This window comes from Elephantulus edwardii, unplaced genomic scaffold (genome assembly GCF_000299155.1).
Source record: "Elephantulus edwardii isolate Elephantulus edwardi_28Jun2011 unplaced genomic scaffold, EleEdw1.0 scaffold00243, whole genome shotgun sequence".
Classification (NCBI taxonomy): domain Eukaryota; kingdom Metazoa; phylum Chordata; class Mammalia; order Macroscelidea; family Macroscelididae; genus Elephantulus; species Elephantulus edwardii.
In genome coordinates this window covers 677,911-698,774 of record NW_006399993.1, presented here as the reverse complement: position 1 = coordinate 698,774, position 20,864 = coordinate 677,911, and the positions used below count along the sequence as shown (strand labels likewise).

Genomic DNA, 20,864 nt, shown 5'->3' with positions numbered 1-20,864 from the left:
CATTTTACACTCCCACCAACAGTGAATCAGGGTTCCAGTTTCTCCACAACCTCGCCAGCATTTGTTGCTTGCTGTTCTGTTAAATTTTGCTATTTTGACTAGGGTGAGATGATATCTCATAGTTGTTTTAATTTGCATCTCTCTTAGGGCTAGGGCCTGTAATTCTTAATTAATGAGTCTTGATTATTCATATACATTTTGTTTTCTATCATTGTAATTACAATTTTATCCAATCTTTCATTTATATTTCATTTTATAGCAATTACAATCGGCTAATGTAATTAGTAAATTACAGTAACTGATCAAAATATATATTGCATTTTCTCTTCACCCAACTTGTCTACTTATTGACGCTTATTCTCATTTTCTTCCTTCCCATCCTTGGTAACCAGGTAAGAATGATTCTATCTGTGTAAAAACATTTCTTGAATGTTTTATAAAAGTAGTCTTATACCACAATTAGGGAGTTCTGGTGGCCTAGTGGTAAGGAGTTGCACTGCCAATCCAAAGGCATGTGGTTCGAAACCACCAGTTGTTCTGTGGGAGAATGATGGACAATCTCCTTCTGTGTGATCTAAAGCCTCTGAAAACCTCCTGAAGGGTCAGCTATGGGTCAATTTTGACAGCACATAACAGCAGCAACAACAACATACCATAATGGTCTTTTTGTGACTTACTTATTTCACCTAGCATAACATCTTTTAGATGCATCCATATTGTGCAGTGTTTAAGGAATTCTTTATTGTTTTTCAGTGTTGAACCACAGTTTCTTTATCCAGTTGTCTGCTGACGGACAAATGGGTTGTTTCCATCTCTTTGTTATTGTTAATAAAACTGTTGTGCATCTATCTGTTCCAGTGACATCTCCTATTTCTTTGAGATCTAACCCTAGTAGTGAGATTGCTGAATAAAAATGGTATTTCTATTGACAGCATTCGAAGGCAGTACTAAATAGCTTTCCATAGTGTTTACCATTTTACATTCCACCAGCAGTATACGAGAGTTCCAACATCTCCACACTGTTGCCAAAAATTTATTGAACTCTGTTATTATTGCTGAGGTGAGATGATATCTCATTGTTTTGATTTGCATCTATCTAATAGCTAATTATGTCTTTGAGACAGGGTGCAGCCGGAGTGCTCTTTGGAGGCAAGAATGATGAGGCTTTGTCTCATATATTTTGGCGTGTTGCTAGGAGGGGCGATTCCTTGGAGAGGGACATGATGATGGGAAGGGTGAAGGGTCAGCTAAGGAGAGGAAGACCCTCAACCAGGTGGACTGATGTAGTGACTGCCACAATGGGCTCTTCCTGTGTGTCAGGAAGTGTGAGGATGGCACAGGATAGAACAGGGTTCAGATCTTTCATTCATAGGGTCGCTATGAGTGGTACTCAACTCAACAGCACCTAGCAACAGCAACAACAATAATAACTAATTTGGGAGCTCTGGTGTGTCTTAGAGACAAGGAGTTGCACTGCCAACTCAAAGGTACATGATTGGAATCTACCAGCTGCTCTGAGAAAGAAAGATGGGGAGTTTCTGCCACATCATTTCCTGTTTCTGAAAACCCATTGGAGGGTCAGCTTTGAGTCAGTTCTGACTCAGTGGTACACACAACAACAATAACAACAACAACAATCATAGTGGTAAAGACTGTGGCCAGGTGTGCTGCTAACTCGAAGGCTGCACATCTGTGGCAATTCAAATCTACCTGCAGCAACTTTGGTAGCAGATGGAAAATCCCCTCTTGTGAAAGTTGATGGAGGCTAGAAATAAACTGGAACTGACTCAACAGCAGTGAGTTGAGCAACTGAGGTGAAAAATTATCTTCAACCTTTTTTCATGTTTGTTGGTTATTGAACATTTTCTTTGGTGAAGCATCTCTTCATGTCCCCTACCTGTTTTGTAAGTAGGCTGTTTGTCTTTTTCTTGAGTTGTTTCTTGTATTCTGTAACTTTTTGAGATGTGTTCTATTGTTAGACATGTCATTGCCAAACCAATAGGTTCTCTTTTCATTCTCGGGGAACTCTTCCAATGCACATAGAATTTCATTTTGAGGAGATCCCAATTACCTAGATTTTCCTGCTGATTGTGCATGTTCAGTTGTTTAAAAGTCTATTCATGCTATTGATTGGAACTCCTACATTCACCTCATTTTTTTCTTTAATAATCTTTATAAGTTTATATTTTATGCTAAGGTCCATGGTCCATCTTGAGTTTTGTATATAGTGTGAGGTATGGATCTTGTTTCAATGTTCTGCACATAGATATCCAATTTAACAGCACCATTTGTTTAAAAGGTTGTCTTCCTTTCACACCTCTTTGCCAAAGATCATTTGTCCATAAGTGAATTAATTTGTTTCTGGCTTCTCAATTCTATCCTCTTGGTCTATTTATCTGTTGCTGTTCCAGTACCAAGTTATTCTGATTAATGTGCTGTGTAGTAGGTTTTGAGAACAGGAAATATTAAGACCTCATTTTCTTCATCAGTAGCACTTAGCTTAACTGAGGTCTCTTTCCTTTCCACATAAAGTAGTGGTTACTTTCCATCTCATTAAAGAATGGTGATGGGATCTGGATTGGTATTTAATTGTATCTGTAGATCACTTTTGGTAGTATCATCATTTTTACAATGTTAAAAATTCCAATCCTGCTGTTAAGGACCTCTCCAAAGTACTGAAGAGCAATGGTGTCTCTCTGGAGACTAAGGTGCATCTGATACAGGCCATGGTCTTTGCAATCACTTGTTATGCATCAGAGAGCTGGACAATGACTAAGGAGGATAGAAGGAGAATTGATGCCTTTGAGCTGTGGTGCTGGAGAAGAGTATTGAGGGTACCATGGACTGCTAGGAAAACAAACAGATTCATCCTGGAAAGGGTCAAACCGGGTGGCTCCTTGGAGGCAAGGATTCTGAGGCTCCGTCTAACATATTTTGGACATGTTGTAAGGAGGGACCAGTCCTTGGAGAGGGACATCAAGCTTGGTAGGGTGGAGGGACAGAGCAGGAGGGGAAGGTCCTCTATGAGGTGGATTGATTCAGTGACTGGGATAATTGGGATGGGTGTATCAGAGATGGTGCAATTGGCACAGGACAGAGTGGATTTAAGGCTGTTGTACATAGGGTCGCTATGAGTTGCAAGTGACTCGATGGCACATAACAACAACAACAACCCCAAAGAAACCAGAACTGGCACCCAAGCAGGTATATGCACATCCGTGTTTATTTCTGCATTGTTTACAAGAGCAAAGAGTTGGAAACAATCTAAGTACACATCAACAAATGAATGAATAGAGAAGCTGTGGTATATTCACATAATGGAATACTATGCAGCATAGAAAAACAAGAAACTCATGAAATATTATACAAAATGGGTGGTCCTGGAGGAAATTATGTTATGTGAAATATTTCAGTCACAAAAGGACAAATACTGCACAATACCACTGTTATAAAACAGGACTGATATCGGGTTTGAGGAGAAACTAAGAAAAGAGGGGATAAATAATGTACACTACATTGAAACAAATGAGGGAGAGAAATATTTAAAGAAATATATGATTAGGTATTATTTGCATGACAAGAGTCTAGAATAAGAGCTGTATAGTAAAGTGGACTGGGGGAGATTGTATAACAATGAAAGATTTTTTTTTCTTTTTTAAGGGGTTAGTTGACTTGGGGGGGAAGGTGGGCAGGGAGGAAAATGTGCAACAATGAATAAATGGATATCCAAGTTCTCTATAAACTTTCATTAAAATCTCAATTAAAAAACATATACCTAAAAAAAAGAAATAAAAAATTCAATCCATGAGTGTGGTATAATCTTTCATTTATATAAATTTCTTTGGGTTTTTCATAGTAGTATTCTGTAATTTTCTTTACATAGTTCTCCTGTACCTTTGGTTAGATTTACTTCTAAATACTTGATCCTTTGAGTGACTATTGAAAATGTTATTAGAAAGGGGAGAGGGAGCTGCATCTTTCTCCTATGGAGCAGCTGGTAAGCTTTGAAGTTACTAACCTTTCAGGTACTAACTGAGCACTTAGCCACTGCACCACTGGGGCTTCTAGTTTCACATATAAAAGAGGTTGAGACTCTAACACATAGTTTAGGAGGCACAATTCAATCCACAGTAGGAAGTACATACCTCTGAGTCCATGTTGCCTGGGTCGAGTCGAGGATCTGCCATTTACAAAGCAGCGTTTCACTGGACAAATTATTATCCATGTCTCAGTGTTTTCATCTACTGTAAAAGGTAAGGGAAGGGTTGTAGTAGGAAGGGTTGGTGGTGGAGTAGGGAAAGGGTAGATTTTAAAAAAACCACCAAAAACAAAAACAAAACACCCAAAACCAACCAAACATGTAGCTGGGTGGGCAGCAACATTTTAACTGGTAAATGTCTTTCATCTACTCTTTTCTGTAGAATGCTTGTCTGTCAGATACTATTATATATATATTTAAAAATCGAGACAGACTAGGAAGAATGATTGGCCATCCACTTCTGAAATCACAGGCTTTCAAAAACCCTATATACAATAGAGCACACTTAGATTATCATTTGGACTAACAGACATGGCAATTGAAACTGAGATCTTAGAGATAGAAACACAGAGAAGGAGAAACAGCTATAAGGAGACACTAGTGATTGGAACGTGGAATGTGAAAAGCATGAATGTAGGAAAATTGGACATTGATAAGAAAGAAATGGAACACATAAATATTGACATACTAGGTACTGGCGAAATGAGATGGCTTGGCATGGGTCATTTTGAATCAGATGACTATATGATTTACTATGCTGGAGATGAAAAGGTGAAAAAATGGGATTGTTTCATAATTAAAAAATTCATTTCTAGATATGTCCTGAAATACAATTTGGTGAGTGAAAGGATAATATCCACACGCATACAAGGAAGTCCAGTGAATACCACTATCATTCAAATATATGCACCAACAACTAGAGCCAAAGGGGAGGAAATGGAAGATTTTTACCAACTTTTGCAGTCAGAAACTGATCAAACATGCAATCAAGATGCATTATAATAATGGGCGACTGGAACGCAAAAGTTGGGAATAAGGAATAAGGATCAGTAGCTGGAAAACCTGGGCTCAGAGAGAGAAATGAGGCTGAAGGTAGAATGATAGAGTTCTGCACATTCAATGATTTATTCATTGCAAATACCTTTTATAAGAAACATAAACACAGGCTATTCACGTGGATTTCACCTGATGGTATGCATAGGAATAAAATAGATTACATTTGTGGAAAGATTCGCTGGAGAAGCTCAATATCAGCAGTGAAAACCAGGCCGGGTGCTTATTGTGGGACAGACCACCAACTACTCATCTGCAAATTCAAGCTGAAGTTGAGGAAAATTAAGTCCACGGGAATCAAGATTTGACCTTAAGTCTGTCCCACTCGAATTTCAAAACCATCTCAGGAACAGGTTTGAGGCCTTGAGCACCAATGAGCGTAGACCAAATGAGCTCTGGGAGGATATCAAGAAAATTTTCCATGAAGAATGCAAAAGATCATTACTGTAAAATATGGGGAATAATAAGATCTACCTCACAGGGTTGCTGTCAGGAGTAATACAAATTATATGTAAATATTTTTAATGGGGCCTGGCACATATTAAGTGTTGTAATATTCCTTATATATAATTTAAACATTTACTTTTGTGACAGTTATCAGATCTCAGATATGAGCAAAGGATTTAGAATGACATGAGTGTCAGTTGGGAATTTCAAGATGAACAGGTTTGGCAGAAAATACTCCATAAGACTCAGGATGTCTGTGGCTATGTGGGTGTGTAAGTGGGTCTGAGCTCAGAGTAGAGGCCTGGGTAGGAGAAAAGGATGATTTGGGAATCCTCAGGCTTATCTGACTGCTGAATTCACCCAAGTAGGATTCATCCTGGAGAGGGTTAAACTGGGCGGCTCCTTGGAGGCAAGGATTCTGGGGCTTCGTCTGACATACTTTGGACATGTTGTAAGGAGAGACCGGTCCTTGGAGAAGGACATCATGCTTGGTAGGGTAGAGGGACAGCGCAGGAGGGGAAGGCCCTCTGTGAGGTGGATTGATTCAGTGACTGGGGTAATCAGGATGGGTGTATCAGAGACAGTGCGACTGGCACAAGACAGAGCAGATTTTAGGTCTGTTGTACATAGGGTCGCTATGAGTTGCAAGCTACTCGACAGCACATAACAACAACAACAACATCGTGGGCTGGTAAAGGAGAGGAGAACCTAGGTCAACTTCCATGAAATCCCAACATTTATGGGGGCAGAGGAAACTGAGATGGAGCCATCTGAGTACAGGAGGAAACCAGGAGAGTCAGGGGTAGATGAAGTTTCCAGGAGAGGGTTTCTGAAAGTCAGATGCTATTAAGAAAGAGAGTTGAGAAATCCAAGAGACTTAACCAAGAAGCCTTGAGGACATAGGCCAGGAGTGACTCCAGGGAGTGGAGAAGGAGCAGAAACCAGACAGAATCATCCTTAGTCTCTCAAGGAAATTTCTTCATTTCCCGCTCCTACCCCTCAGGACCTAGAAGACTCACTCATGCTTTTCTCACTCAACCACACTTAAGTTTGATGAGGCCGGGGTCTCAACCAAGGCTGAAGAGGAAGGACACAGAAAAGTGAGCGAGGGAAGGAATTACAGGAAAGAAATCACTGCCCTGGACTCACTTTTCCTGTCAGCCCTGACCTCACTCACTGAAGATCTCAGAGTTACTGAGGCACTTGGCCATGCGGAAGTTCTAGTCCTTTTATGTTTGAGAGAATACAGGCCATGGACGGGAAGGGCTTTTCTGGGTTATCTATCAGATTGGAACTGGATCCCTGAATTCCTGACATGCATACTGCCCTCTTGTCCAGATCAGCCAGGGTGGAAGGATTGGATAGGAAAGCATGATGGGTTGCCTAGAGATGAGCCCTAGAGGCAAAAATGTCATTCAAAGCTGGACCTCACTTCCCATAACTGCTGCATTCTAGAATGTTGTTTCTAGAGCCACTCTCACCCCAGTGATGTCCTCTCTGAATAGCAACATGAAAGGACAGACTCTCTTTTTAATTTTTATTATTTTTAAAGTTTTATATTATTTGTGTGTGCGTGTTCCATCAAATTGGATCTGACTGGCACAGGAGGAGATTGCCCATCCTCCAGCAGAGCATCTGGTGGATTCGAACCGCATATCTCTGTGATTGCAGTGCACCTTCTTGCCACTAGGCCACCAGAGCTCCCTGAGGACAGACTCTCTTCATTGTAAGGCCTTGGGCTGGTACTAGAGAGGCAGATATAGGGAAAACACATCTGTCCCCGAGGATTTTCATGCAACTAGAGACTAAGCAGGGATAATAGATGGACACTCTCCTCCCTTGTGATTTAGAGCCTCTGAGAAGCCATGGGTCAGTTATGAATTGCTTCTGACTTGACAACACATAACGATAACAAGGAAGTACATAGAAACTGGGCATATTTCTAAATCTATGTCCAAAGGCATGGATGGTGTCCAGTGTTTTATGATGGGTCTTTGGTATCTGCCTCATTTCCATAGGAGCCAGACCTAGACCCCAAGCCCATTCTGGAGCTGCCCCTGGTGATACTGGCCGAGAAGCTTCGGAATGAAGAATTGAGCCTTGAGAGTGTCCTCGGTGCCTACTTGGAGAAGGTGGGTGTCAGAGGACAAAACTCAAACCTGGAACTCTGGAATGGGATGGGAGATGCTGCCTGTCCTACACAGAGCTGTGTGTTACAGCCAGGTGAATGTGGGAGCAAGTTGCAGTCATCTATATATTCTCTTCTGAATCCAGACGGTGGGAGGAGCCCTGGTACTGTGCTTATCTTGGGCTCCTCATCTGAGTTCCTTCCCTTCATGTGCTCAGGCACTGCAGGTCCACCAGGAAACGAACTGCCTGACAGATTTCTTGGAAGAATGTGAGAAGCAACTTCAGGAACTGAAGAAGCTCAAGAAGTATGAGAGAGGCCCCCTCTATGGGGTACCTATGAGCCTCAAGGACCCTTATGACTGCATGGTAAGCTCTGAAGTGTATACGCACATGTGTGTATGTGTGTGCACACCATTTGCCACTGAGCCTGTGAGTGTCTGAGTGTATAACATTGGGCAAATTGCTTAATCAATGCTTCATGGCTATAAAGTGACAGCACCGGGATTTGAAACCCAAGCTCTTAGCTGCCTTGGTATTTGCCACCGGTGAAGCCTCCTACATGTGCAGTGCTTTTGTGTCAGAAGAGAAGTCAATATATGTGAGTAGTGGTAGAGTAGAGATCAGAGCTTACAGGCTGAGGAGTCTACCCTGACTTCCATAGCCTAGAAGTAATCTCTCTTTCCTTGTAGGGCCATGACTCTACATGTGGCATTTCCCAGTTCCTGGAGAAGCCAGCTACTGAAGATGCCGTCATTGTGAAAATCTTGAAGGCCCAGGGAGCCATTCCCTTTGTGAAAACCAACATCCCCCAGACATTACTCAGGTCTCTGATGTGGGCAGACTCAGGGCTGGGACTGAGACTGAGACTGGGCCCAGAGTACATATAGCTTTAAATTCTCAGATTGAGGGTAGAGGGTGAGGTAGAAGCCAGTCCTAAAGATCTCAAGGACTGAGATTCTTGGACAAGTCCCTTTTACCCTCTGAATCTTGGTTTCCCATTTTTAAGATGTGTGGGTAGACTCCATGCTCTCTAAAATCCCTTCAGGCTCTGAGGTTCTGAAAGGTTTACATCTCTCTCCTTTTTTTCCCCACTGACCTCTCTCTCCAGTCTCATCTTCTACTCCCTGTTCTCTCTTCTCTGCCTTCAGTTAATTTATTTTTCTGAAGAATCTGTTCTCAATTCTGACAACAGAGAAATGGACTCCTTGTTGTGGTTAATGTTTAGGCTTGATTGTTCCTGAAAGAGTGACCCTTAATCCAGTAGGATAAGTGATCAAGGAGGAAATCATGGAACCTCCAGAGACAAAGCATCCTTATGCCTGACTCCTGAGTTGGGGGAGGAGGTCACTGTCTGCATGAGGAGGAATTGTTGTGCTCCTGTAAAACCTTACACTTCGCAACCCCTTCTTCTTTCAGCTTTGACTGCAGCAACCCTATCTATGGCCAGACTTTGAATCCCTTGAACTTAAAGAAGACACCTGGGGGCTCTTCAGGGGGTGAGGGAGTTCTACTGGCAAAGAAAGGGTCCATTCTAGGCATGGGTACTGACACAGGTGGCAGCATCCGCCTGCCGGCCAGCTTCTGTGGCATCTATGGCCTTCGGACTACAGGATATCGCCTCAGGTACTCAGTGGTGGTGAACTGGGGGTGGGCTCGGCTCAGTCTAGAGAAACCAGGGGTCTAGGGAAGTAGAGGATGTGCTCCATCCATCATCTCCCATCTACCTGGCTCAGTAATAGAGGACTAGGTGGAGGTAAGAAGGCTTCAGAACAGCTCTTTTCTTCATCACAGTTAAGCATTTTATGTTTGGTACAAGTAGTAGTAGAATAAATCTTGAATTCATTCATTAAATCATCCTTTCTTCATTCATATATACATACATCTGCCCATCTACCTATTCTATCCCTTACTCACTTATCCACCACTCTCTGTTTATCCAATTCTCTATCTATTCATCCACTCACTCATACAGTCATCAACTCATCTGTATCCATTATCAATTTGACTATCCATCCATAATTTCATTTATTTATCAAATATTCATTGAAAGCTCAATCTGTTCTAGATGCTGGGCTATTTTCTTGGGATACATCCATGAGCAAAATGGACAAATGACTCAACTCTCGAAAAGCTATACATTTTTCTTTTCATTCCTTTCTTCATACATCTGTCTGTCTTCCTACCCATCTCTTTATCTATGTATCTTTCTAGTCATCCACCTATATTTCAAAAATACTCTGAGGCTCCACATTGCGGTGATTACTTGTACTGGACATAACAGAGACACTAGACCCAGCCCCTGGCCCTGTTGTTCTCTTAGACACCCAAATGACTTAAGCAGAATTTGATTTGGGCTCTAGAACACTCAACATTTTGGGGAACTCGTGGGATTAAGCTGGGATTTTCTTCAATAGAGTTTTGTTAAAAGCTATGAGAAGATAAATTAACCTTTACTTGTATCTTGAAAGGATAGTCAAAGAGATCAGAGTAGCAGTCATGGAAGGGTTGAGGCAACCCCTGGTCCTGGGTGCTGGGTCTTGGGGAGTATGTTATTATTGTATACTCAAGCCTGTTGGCACCCAGATACTGAGGTGGACTCTGGATGGGTGGGGTTTTGCAGTTACAGTGGAGTTTCCTCTGTGGTCAAGGGCAAGAAAACAGGTAAGTGTCTGTTCTGGAAGCAATGCCTAGTCAAAGTTGGGTCTGATGGATCTTCTTCAAAAGAGATTTCACTCAGATCTCAACTCCAGACAACTTAACTCTCTTACTGATGAAGGTACTGGGAAGGGACTGCATGATCTCCCACCTCTACTTATTCAGTGATCTTGCCCTACTAAGAAATGTTTCCTGCTAGCTAACTTTAATCTGTCCCACTGTTCTTTTGAAGCTCTGCCCTAGACAAGCGTCTTCTCTCAGACACCAGAGCTGCTATCGCCAGTCTATTAATCCTACTTATCATCAATTTCTGACCCAAGATGGCATCAGGATATCTTTCACTGGCCCTGGTCATGGTTCTGGATTCTACTTTCATAGGTCAGATATTGGGGTTTTCCAGGGCAGAAGAATAAGAAGTCAGCCTCCCTCCCTTCGTCTCTTCCAGTGGTCACGGTGGCTGGCCCCATGGCTCGGGATGTGGAAAGCCTGGTGCTGTGCCTCAAAGCCCTGCTGAGTAAGGACATGCATCATCTGGACCCCACTGTACCCTCCATGCCCTTCAGGGAGGAGGTGAGCTTGATGCGGGCACAGAGCTGGGGGCTCCTCTCTTCTTCTCCCATCACACCCTATTAACCAGTCTGTGCTTTTGACCAATCCCTGTGAAAACCATCTTTCTCACCCCAAGATTCAGTGGTTGAGAAGAGCCTAGTCATGTTTATCTCCCAAACCTATAGGTTGTTAATAGGTTGTTAACTGTTGTGCACCTAAGTTGTGCCATTTGAAATTATAACTGTAACTGTCCCCAAAGGAGGACTCAGCATCACATACTTAACATACACAAGCAGAATACTTAGTATTCAGAGAGCTTTGTTGTTGTTGGCTGACCCTCAGTGGGTTTTCAGAGGCAATCGTTCACATAGGAGGAGACTGCTCATTCTTCTTTCGTGGAGCACCTGGTGTATTTGAACCATGTAAGCCTTTGGTATGACGGTGCAGCTCCTTTTATTACTAGACCACCAGAGCTCCTAGTTAAACTGACATGTAATTCTGGGACAGGGCAAGGTTCAGGTTGGTTGGTTATACACTCAATAGCACCTAACAACAACAACAGGTCTCAATCAATAAAAGAGGAAAATTATTCCATGTCTTTCAATATCCTCCTGTCTTCGCTCATTCACTTATTCATAACCATTTATTAGTATCCAAAAAAAACCCCTCAAATTCAAACTCATTGCTGTTGAGTCAGAACCAACTCATAGCTTGACCCTCCCAGCAGCTTGGTGTCTGTAAATCACATGGGAGGAGATTGCCCATTTTTCTCCTAACAATTGACTAGTAGATTCAAATTGCTAGAGACATAAACCTTTGAGTTAGCAGCACAACTCGTAACTAACAATGCCACCAAGTGTGTGCTAAAGGGCTTGGAGAGGTAGGAGGCTGGCAAAGGAGAGGGAGGCCCACAACAAGATGAACTGACAGTGACTGCAACAGTGGGCCTCCACACAGCAGAGATTGTGAAGATAGCACACAACTGGGCAAAGTTTCAATCTCTTGTACACAGGGTCACTATGGGCCAGAGTCAACTCAACGACAAATAACAACTTGTGCTAAAGGAGCTCTGGTAGTATATAGTATGTAAGGTGTTGGGCTGCCAAAAAGGTCAGCAGTTTGAATCTACTTTTCAGGAGAAAGAGGAATAGTCTCCCCCCCATTAAGATTTATACCCTTGGAAACCCGACAAAGCATTGCTATAAACTGACTTGACCCCAGTGGGGGTTTTTTCACTACGTGCTGGAGTTTATGTGTTAGGCAAGGAGCCTAGATGGCATAATGCCTTATGAACTAGGTTGAAAGGTCCGTAGTTCAAATTTGCCAAGTGCTTTGCAGAAGAAATATAGTCAGTCTCTGCCTGCAAAGATTTATGGCCTTGGAAATTTATTTTTGTGAGAAAAATTTGTATTTAGAATTAGCCAGCTGGACTCAGTTTAGATGATCTGAATTTTGTTGGCAACATCCAAAGAATCATAGTCAGGAACAAGTACAACATAGGCATTCTTTTCCCTATCGGGCCTAATCAAGGTGTTGCCCATGGCCACATCAGTGTTACAGAGCTTCTTTACAGTTTGGTTTGGTGCTTGTTGGCCTTGACATCCACAATAAACACAAGTGTGTTGTTATCTTCTATCCTCTTCATGGCTGACTCAGTGGTCAGGGGAACTTGATGATGGCATAGTGGTCAAGCTTGTTCCTCCTGGGGGGGGGGTGCTCTTCCAGGGGGATTTGGACTGCCTTCAGAGTTTCAGGATCTTAGACCCCTGGAATGCATGTGATGCGTAGATCTTCTTTTTCTGTGGCTATGGACGCCCTTCAGGACTGCCTTCTTGGCCTTTAATGCCTTTGCTTTGGCTTCAGTTTTGAGAGGGACAGGGGCTTCCTTTTTCTCTTTCAATGTCATCTTCATAGAAAGCAGCCTTGGAAATTTGATGAATTGAGTTACAATCGACTCTATGGCAGTGGATGGATTATGTGCTAGGCACTTTGTATGTCATCCTAATACTTGTTCTATAGAATGAGCATCCGCTTGAGTCTTTGTTCACATTTTGTAGAGGAGGAAGCTGAGGGAAAGTGAAATACTCACCTCTGATTGCACAGCTTATAATTGCAGGGCTGGGCTTTGAACCCAGCCCTAGCTAGATCTTGAGCCATCGAGAAGTGTCTCTATTGCACAGTATTTTGTCATCTTAATCTCTACACCCATCCTCGCATAATCAGTTTGTTGTCCTTGTATGTTATCACCATTTGCTTCTATTGATCTCTCCATCCCCATTCTCTCTCTCTCTTCCCCCCATTTCCTCTTGATAGTTTTTTAATTTAAAGATATTTATATCTAGTTTGACAATGACTAGGGAGGACAGAAGGAGAATTGATGCCTTTGAGCTGTGGTGCTGGAGAACAGTATTGAATGTACCATGGACTGCCAAGAAAATAAACAGATTCATCCTGGAGAGGGTTAAACCAAGCTACTCCTTGGAGGCAAGGATTCTGGGGCTTCGTCTGACATACTTTGGGCATGTTGCAAGGAGAGACAGGTCCTTGGAGAGGGACATCATGCTTGGGAGGGTGAAGGGACAGTGCAGGATGGGAAGACCCTCTATGAGGTGGATTGATTCAGTGACTGGGGTAATCAGGATGGGTGTGTCAGAGGCAATGTGATTGGCACAGGGTAGAGCAGGATTTAGGGCTGTTGTACACAGGGTCACAAACGGCTGGACAGCACAAACAACAACAATCACTTGTTTATCCAGTCATCTTTATCCATTCTATCGACTTATCTTGCTGTATATTCAACCCTCTACCTACCAACCATTCATCCACTATCTCATCTATACAGCCACCTACCTATTCAGAAGGGAACTCTGGTGATCTAGTGGTAAGGAGTTATGCTTCAACCCCAAGGCACTTGGTTTGAATCCACCAGATGCTCTGTAGGAGAAAGATGGGCAATTTTTTTGTGTGCAATTTGTAGCTTCTGAAAGCCCTCTGGAGGATCAGCTATGAGTTGGTTCTGACTAAAAGGCGCATAGCAGCAATGTAGTCAGAAATCTGTATAACATCTGTCCAATCACCCATTTATCCATTTCCAGGCATTCTGATTTCCTAGAATTTTCCAGAGAATCTAGAGCCTGGAGAGAATATAGGAAAGCTCCGAAAGACTTTCGAGGATTCTTCCCTTGGTACATAAATTGTGACCCAAACCCTGGCCTAGAAGTCTGTCTCCTAAAGTGAGGCCACTCTAACCACAACCCAACATCTCTTCAGAACTCCACCCTACTCTTGTGTCTTCCAGGTGTACTCTAGTACTCAGCCCCTGAGAATTGGCTACTATGAGACAGATGGCTTCACTCAGCCATCCCCTAGTATGGCCAGGGCTGTGCAGCTCACCGTCAAGCTGCTCCAGGAGGCAGGACACCAGGTAGGTTCACTCACCTCAGTGGGGTGGCAGGGGAAGAAGTTGGACTAGTAAGAAAATACTGAGTTGAGTCAACCCTCCTTGGAGAGAAAGAAGGATATGTCTGAGTTTGGGTTGCTGTGTTCCCTCTAAGCTTTCTGGAGAAGGCTGAGTAGGATGGAGGTAGGAGCAACCTGAATCTCTGCTGCTTTCATCAAATGGCTGTAGAGAGTGCTCTACCACAAACCCTCCCTGTCCTCCTTGGACCCCATGGCTTGTAACAATTCCACCCTCCTTTGCAAATTGCTGGCTAGCTATAAACCTACTATATGATCTTGAGCCAGTCTCTTGATGTCTCTGGGGTGTATTGATGTCCCCAGGATGTAAACAAGATGGGGTGACTGTGAAGGTGAAATGAACTCATACACATTAAGCACTTGGCAGGCCTTGAACCAGTAAAGGACACAGAGAACAAAGACAACTGTGATCCTGGTGCACTACTGAGCGTGGGTGAGGGAGTAGGCCTGACGGAGAAATTGGTCAGCACAACTTCCATGTCATGTGAGGTGAAGGAGGTGCAAAAAAAGTAACCCTTGGGATGTAGAGGAGAATAGAGTGACAGTGTGAGGTCAGAGGAGCTCCAAGCATGACTCAGCTTCTTTGTCCCTAGGTCGTCCCCTTTTCCATCCCTCGTATAGAGTATGCCATGAAGCACCTATATATGGGGGGTCTGTATGCTGATGGAGGGGCCACCCTTCTGCAGAAACTGTATGTCCTTGGTTGGGACTCAGGGGAGGGGCCTGGTGGAGACAGGATGGGAGAGGGGTCTGAGCTAAATGTGAGGTCCTGGACCCGTGGGCTGCTCTGGACCTTAAGCACTGAGTTCCCTACTCATGAATGCTTTTCAGGAGTGTAGATAGTAAATTTCCTTGTGTTGACCTCTTTTGTGATTTGTCTATGAGGGAAGTGGGGGTGAACTGGTGGCTGAAAGGTTCTCGCGAACCAAATTTATGCCTGGTTCTTTAGAGAAGGGGACATTGTGGACCCTAGCATAAAATCGATGATCAACTCACTCCGCCTGCCAAACCTACTCAAGCGCTTTATGTCCTGGATCTTAAAGTACAAGGTGAGTATAGGCTCAGAGAGGGGAAGAAACTCAGATCAGTGAGAGGTCCAGATGGAGAGGAGGTACAGAGAGGAGACAGGGAAAGGGAAGAGGGGGACTCACAGAGAAGGTGGGGCAGTCAGAGAAGGGGTGGACACCCCAAGAAGGGACACATTAAGAGAAGAGAAACTAGAGGAGGAGAACAACTAAAATTCACAGGACAGATGAGAGGCTAAAAGGGAGGCTAGGAAATCAAGAGAGACTGAGGGGCTTCAGTCAGAAGAGGGAGGATACATCCCAGAGAAGAAGGGAGTTTCAGAAAGAGAAAAGGGGAATTACTGAGAGGATCTGGACTTAGGGGGAGGGGCTTGTGGCTTCTGAAGTCCTGTGGGCTGTTGAAGAACAGCTCCATGTTGGGGTGCCTGAGAAGCATTCTTCTCCTGCAGACTGACTGTTTCCTTGTGGTTTCTGAAACTGATCTCCCCTTCCTGTTTTGCTTCTAGGATCCCCGAGTTAGCCAGGATTTAAAAGCGTTTAGTGGAGTGGGGTAAGTGGCCAAGTCTCCTCAGGTCCAATCCTTATCCACAAAGGTTTTCTGTAAGAAGATGAGAGTTGAGTGGGGGACACAGGGGTTAGAGCTGGTGTTCACAGAGCGGGGCGATTTCAACTTTAACATCTAATTTGGGTTTTGAGAGAGAAGGATGAGAATCTCCTCCTGTGCGATTTATTGTCTCTGAAAACCCAATGCAGAACCAGCTCTGTGTCGGTTCTGACTCAATGGTACACAACAACAATCAGGGTTTTAGGATTATGTCTGACACTAGGGATAAATGGCGATTTTTGATTGGGGTTAGGAATGGGGCTGGGTTGGGACTAGAGATGGATTTGGAGTTAAGTGAGAATAGACAGAATTCAGGTTCACACACTGCCATTGACGTGGTTCTGACGCTTAGTGACTCTCCTTGGGTTTTCAAGGCTGTACATCTCAATGGGAAGAGACGGCCTGTCTTTTTCCTCTAGAGCCATGAGAGGATTTGAACAGCCAAAGACTCTGAGTCTTTTGGTGAGCAAGCAGCACAAGTTATGGATTACGCCAGCAAAACATTAAGTGACGTTAAAACAAAACAAAACAAAACAAAACAAAACAGACTGCCAGGCAGTCAATCCCAGCTCATAGCAACCCCAGAAAATGGGGTAGAGGCTAGAATAGAAGTCGAGATTCAGTTAAATTTATTGTTGGGTCTGAGCACTATCCTGGGGCCTCACAGGTTATAGTCACAGTCACTCCTGTGACTGATTGTATAAGGTGTTTGACCAGATGAAGTCCTAGCCCTGAGGACAAGACACAGGCCTGCTCTCAGTCTGCCAGGGATTTGTATGTAACATGCACTGAGGCCAGACCCAAGCCTCTTGATGCCATTTTCCCATTTGTATAAAAAAAGGATCTTCTGCTGACTTCTCACTTTCTTCCTCATTCCTTTAGGACACCCAAGAACCTATGGCAGCAGCATACAGAAGCGGAGGTAACTGTGCTTGGGGAGGCCTTGAGGCTGGAGAAGGGATGTGAGAAACCAGGTGTGAAGGGTGGCCAGAAAAGGAGTGGGTAGAACGATACCACCTTCAGGATCTGCCCAGCTGGACCTGGAGAGAGACAGAGGGGGTGGGGGAAGAGAGAGAGAGAGAGTCTCCATCTCCCTGGGGTCTGGATACACTGTCCCCAAATCACTGCAGCCTGAAACTCCACTTCCCATCTGTCTCTTTAGTGCCTAGATTCTGCCCCTCTCCAGATATTTTGGCAAGAATATTATAGCTTGGGAATCCTTCCTGAGGTCTACCTGGTTTTGCTTAGCAGCACCTGACTTTGGGAATAGTAACCCCAAGTGGTCCTGCCCTTCTCCCCACTGCCTCTTCAGGAATATCAGCAAGAGTTCATAGCCAGGTGGAGATCCCTCGGCATAGACGTGTTATTGGTGCCAGCTCTGGACCCGGCCTTCTATATAGGCTATCCTGGCAAAACACCAGGTAAGAGAGCCTTGAATTCTGGTGGGGTTGACATTGGAGAGTCAAGGACCACTGGGTCCTGTTGCAGCTTCTGTTTTCATTCACTTTTTTTTTGGCAATTTTAACTATCAAGACAAAATTCACATAACAAAAAGAATTTTAAATGTGCAATTGCATTTTTTTGTGATTGTTATGTACCATTGAGTCAGAACCAACTCATAGTTGACCTTCGCAGGTTTTCAGAGACAGTTTAATCACATGAGAGGAAACAGCCTATCTTTTTCCTGTAGGGCAGCTGGTGGATTCAAACCACATGCCTTTGACATGGTGGCACAGCTCCTTACTACTAGGCCACCAGAGTTCCCTATATATTTACAATGTTGTGCAAATATCACCACTATTTCTAAAATATTTTAGTCATCTTCAAAAGAAACACCATTCCTTTTAAGAATCACTCCCTTTTTTCATTCACTTTAAAAAGAAAGTTAATAAAAATCTAATTTGCATACATCACATTTACTATTCTTAAGTGTATAGTTTAATGAGTTTTAACAAATATGTATATGTATGTTATATACATTTGTGTTTTAGTTGTATAACCTCTCTACCATAAAAATACAGAATATTTCCATCTTTTTCCAAATTTCCCTCATGTCTCTTTGCAATGCAGCCCGCCCCACCTTATATCCCTGGCAACTGTTGATCTGATTTCTGTCTCTACAGTTTTGCCTTTTCTGGAATTTCATATAAATTGAATCATATACTATGAGGCTTCTGTCTCTGGCTTCTTTCACTCAACAAATCTATTCCACTTCCCCACCTGCCTTTTTTAAAGTGGTTAATAAGCAAATAACAAAACATTTGCTATTTCACACACAGTTCAGTGACATGTTGTTCAATCATCAACCTTAACCATTCTCAATTTTTTCCAATTTAACAAAAGCTTAAATCAAAATAATCCAAACATACTGTTGTCTAGTCAGTTCTGATTTGACAATAACTCCATAGCACAGAGCAGAACTGTCCACTAGTTTCCAAGGCTATAAGTCTTTACAGAAGTTGACTGTCATGTCTCTCTCCTGTGGAGGGGCTGTCAAACTGTTAAACAGTAAAGTGCTTAACCAATGTGTCACTAGCTCTCCTTTAACAAAACTTTAAACCAAAAGGAAAACAACAACAACAAAAAGCCTGCTATGTGCACCACCAGGAGAGGATAGCATCGATGAATGGGATCTTCTAAAGAGTAAGTCCCTGTGTGTACCAAAAACCTTTTCCAATGGTAATTCTACCAAAGGCAATCTACAAGTTCAATGCCATCCCAACAGAGATATCAATTCCATTCTTCAATGAGATGGAAAAGGCAACTTCCAGTTTTATCTGGAATGGAAAGAGTCCCCAAATAAGCAAAACACTACTGAAAAAGAGAAATAAGATAGAAGTGTCACACCCCTAATCTCAAATCCTACTACACAGCCGTGGTGGTCAAAACAGCATGGTATTGGTACAATGACAGACCCATAGATCAATGGAATAGAACTGAAAACCTTGAAATCTGCTCATCCAAGTATGGTCAACTGATCTTTGACAAGGAGACGAAGTTAATTAGGTGGAAAAATGGCAATCTCTTTAACAAATGATGTTGGCAAAATTAGAAAACCATCTGTAGAAAACTTAAAAGCAAAATGCACACCTCACATCATACACAAAACCAAGGTGGATCAGGGACCTAGAAGTAAAACCAAAGACTATGAAATTCATCTGGGAAAATCTAAGAAGAACTGTAGAAGCCCTAATCCACAGCATGAACAGTCTTCCAAGCATAATGAAAACCCTACAGTAAGGAGAGAACAAAATAGACGAATGGGAGCTTCTAAGAATCAAATTCCTATGCACATCAAAAAACTTGTCCAACAGGGTAAGAAGAAAACTCACAGACTGGGGGGAAAAATCTGGCAATGACATATCTGAGAAGGGACTTATACCTAAAATTTATAGAATACTCCAGCACCTCAACAAGAAAAAGCTAAACAACTCAATCACAAAATGGGAACAGTATGTGAATAGACACTTCACTAAAGAGGCATTCATATGGTAAACAAACACATGAAGAAATATGCTAAATCCCCAGCTAGCAGTGAGATGCAAATCAAAACAATTATGAGATATCATCTCACCCCTTGGGTAACAACAGCAAAGTTCAGCAGGGCAGTAAACAAATACTCGTGAGATTGTGGAGTGATTGGAACTCTAATTCACTGCTGAATATAAAATGGTACAGCCACTATGAAAGGTGGTCTGGCACTTTCTCAAAAGTTGGAAACAGAAATATCGTTAGACCCAGCAATTCCACTACTGAGAATATGCCCTAAAGAAACTGGAGCTATAACTGAAACAGATGTATGTACACCCATGTTTATTGCTGCATTAGTTATTACAGCAAAGAGACAGAAGCAACCCAAGTCCCTATCAACAAATGAATGGATAGAAAAACTGGTACATTTACGCAACAGATATTATGTAGCATTGAAAAACAATGAACTCGTAAATAATTACACAACATGGGTGTGACCGAAGGACATTATGTTGAGTGAAATATCTCAGTCATAAAAGGAGAAATACTGCATAACACTGCTGTTATAAAATAGGACAGACATGGGGGCATTGGAAAGAGAATGGGGAAAGAGTGGATAGATAATGAACACTGTATTAGAACAGATGAGGGAAGAACTATCTGAAAGGAATATATGATTAGGCATTATATGTAGGACAACAATTTGAAACAAGGTGTTCATTGTGGGATAGGCTAGAGGAGGGGGAGGAAGAAAATGTGCAACAATGGCTAAAATAAAATTTTAAAAATCTCTTTTCCAATAGGGTTAAAAGAAAACCAACTAACTAGGGAAAAAACATTCAGCAATGACATCTCAGACAAAGGTCTATGGAAGTTTAGAGAATACTACAGGACTTCCACAAGGGAAAAAAAATCTGATAACCTAATTACAAAACAGGCAAAAGGTATGGAAAGACCTTTCACAGAGGAAGACATCTGATGGCCAATAGACACATGAAGAAATGCTCAAAATCATTGGCAATAAGAGAGATACAAATCAAAACTACGAGATACCATCTCATCCCAGGAGCAATGGCAAAGTTTAAGAGGACAGCAAGCAATAAATGTGGAGAGATTAGAACTCTCATACAATGTTATTGGGATTGTAAAAGGGTACAACCACTCTGGAAGGCAGTTTGGCCTTTCCTCAGAAAAAACTGAATATAGAGATTCCATATGATTCAACAATACCACTGCAATGGATACATCCCAAGGAAAACAGAACTGAGATGCAAACAAAGACTTGAACATTGATGTTCATGGCAGTATTATTCACAATAGCAACAACATGGAAACAGCTGAAATGTCTATCAACAGATGACTGCATTGAGAAATTATGGTACATTTACACGATGGAATATTATGCAGCACACAG

The 20,864-nt window shown here is 42.6% G+C and overlaps 1 protein-coding gene across 1 annotated transcript in view; it reads left to right on the top strand.

The window, feature by feature from the left end:
* Positions 1–5,789: 5,789 nt before the first annotated feature.
* FAAH (fatty acid amide hydrolase) overlaps positions 5,790–20,864 on the top strand; it is a 32,088-nt gene continuing 17,013 nt past the window's right edge. Inside the window, exons 1-13 of the mRNA XM_006899014.1 lie at positions 5,790–5,807; positions 7,558–7,671; positions 7,886–8,035; positions 8,359–8,492; positions 9,086–9,292; positions 10,290–10,330; positions 10,770–10,894; positions 14,172–14,297; positions 14,944–15,041; positions 15,300–15,399; positions 15,882–15,925; positions 16,862–16,901; positions 17,292–17,400. Coding sequence (XP_006899076.1) covers positions 5,790–5,807; positions 7,558–7,671; positions 7,886–8,035; positions 8,359–8,492; positions 9,086–9,292; positions 10,290–10,330; positions 10,770–10,894; positions 14,172–14,297; positions 14,944–15,041; positions 15,300–15,399; positions 15,882–15,925; positions 16,862–16,901; positions 17,292–17,400 — 1,306 coding nt within the window. The remainder of the gene's footprint in view (positions 5,808–7,557; positions 7,672–7,885; positions 8,036–8,358; positions 8,493–9,085; positions 9,293–10,289; positions 10,331–10,769; positions 10,895–14,171; positions 14,298–14,943; positions 15,042–15,299; positions 15,400–15,881; positions 15,926–16,861; positions 16,902–17,291; positions 17,401–20,864) is intronic.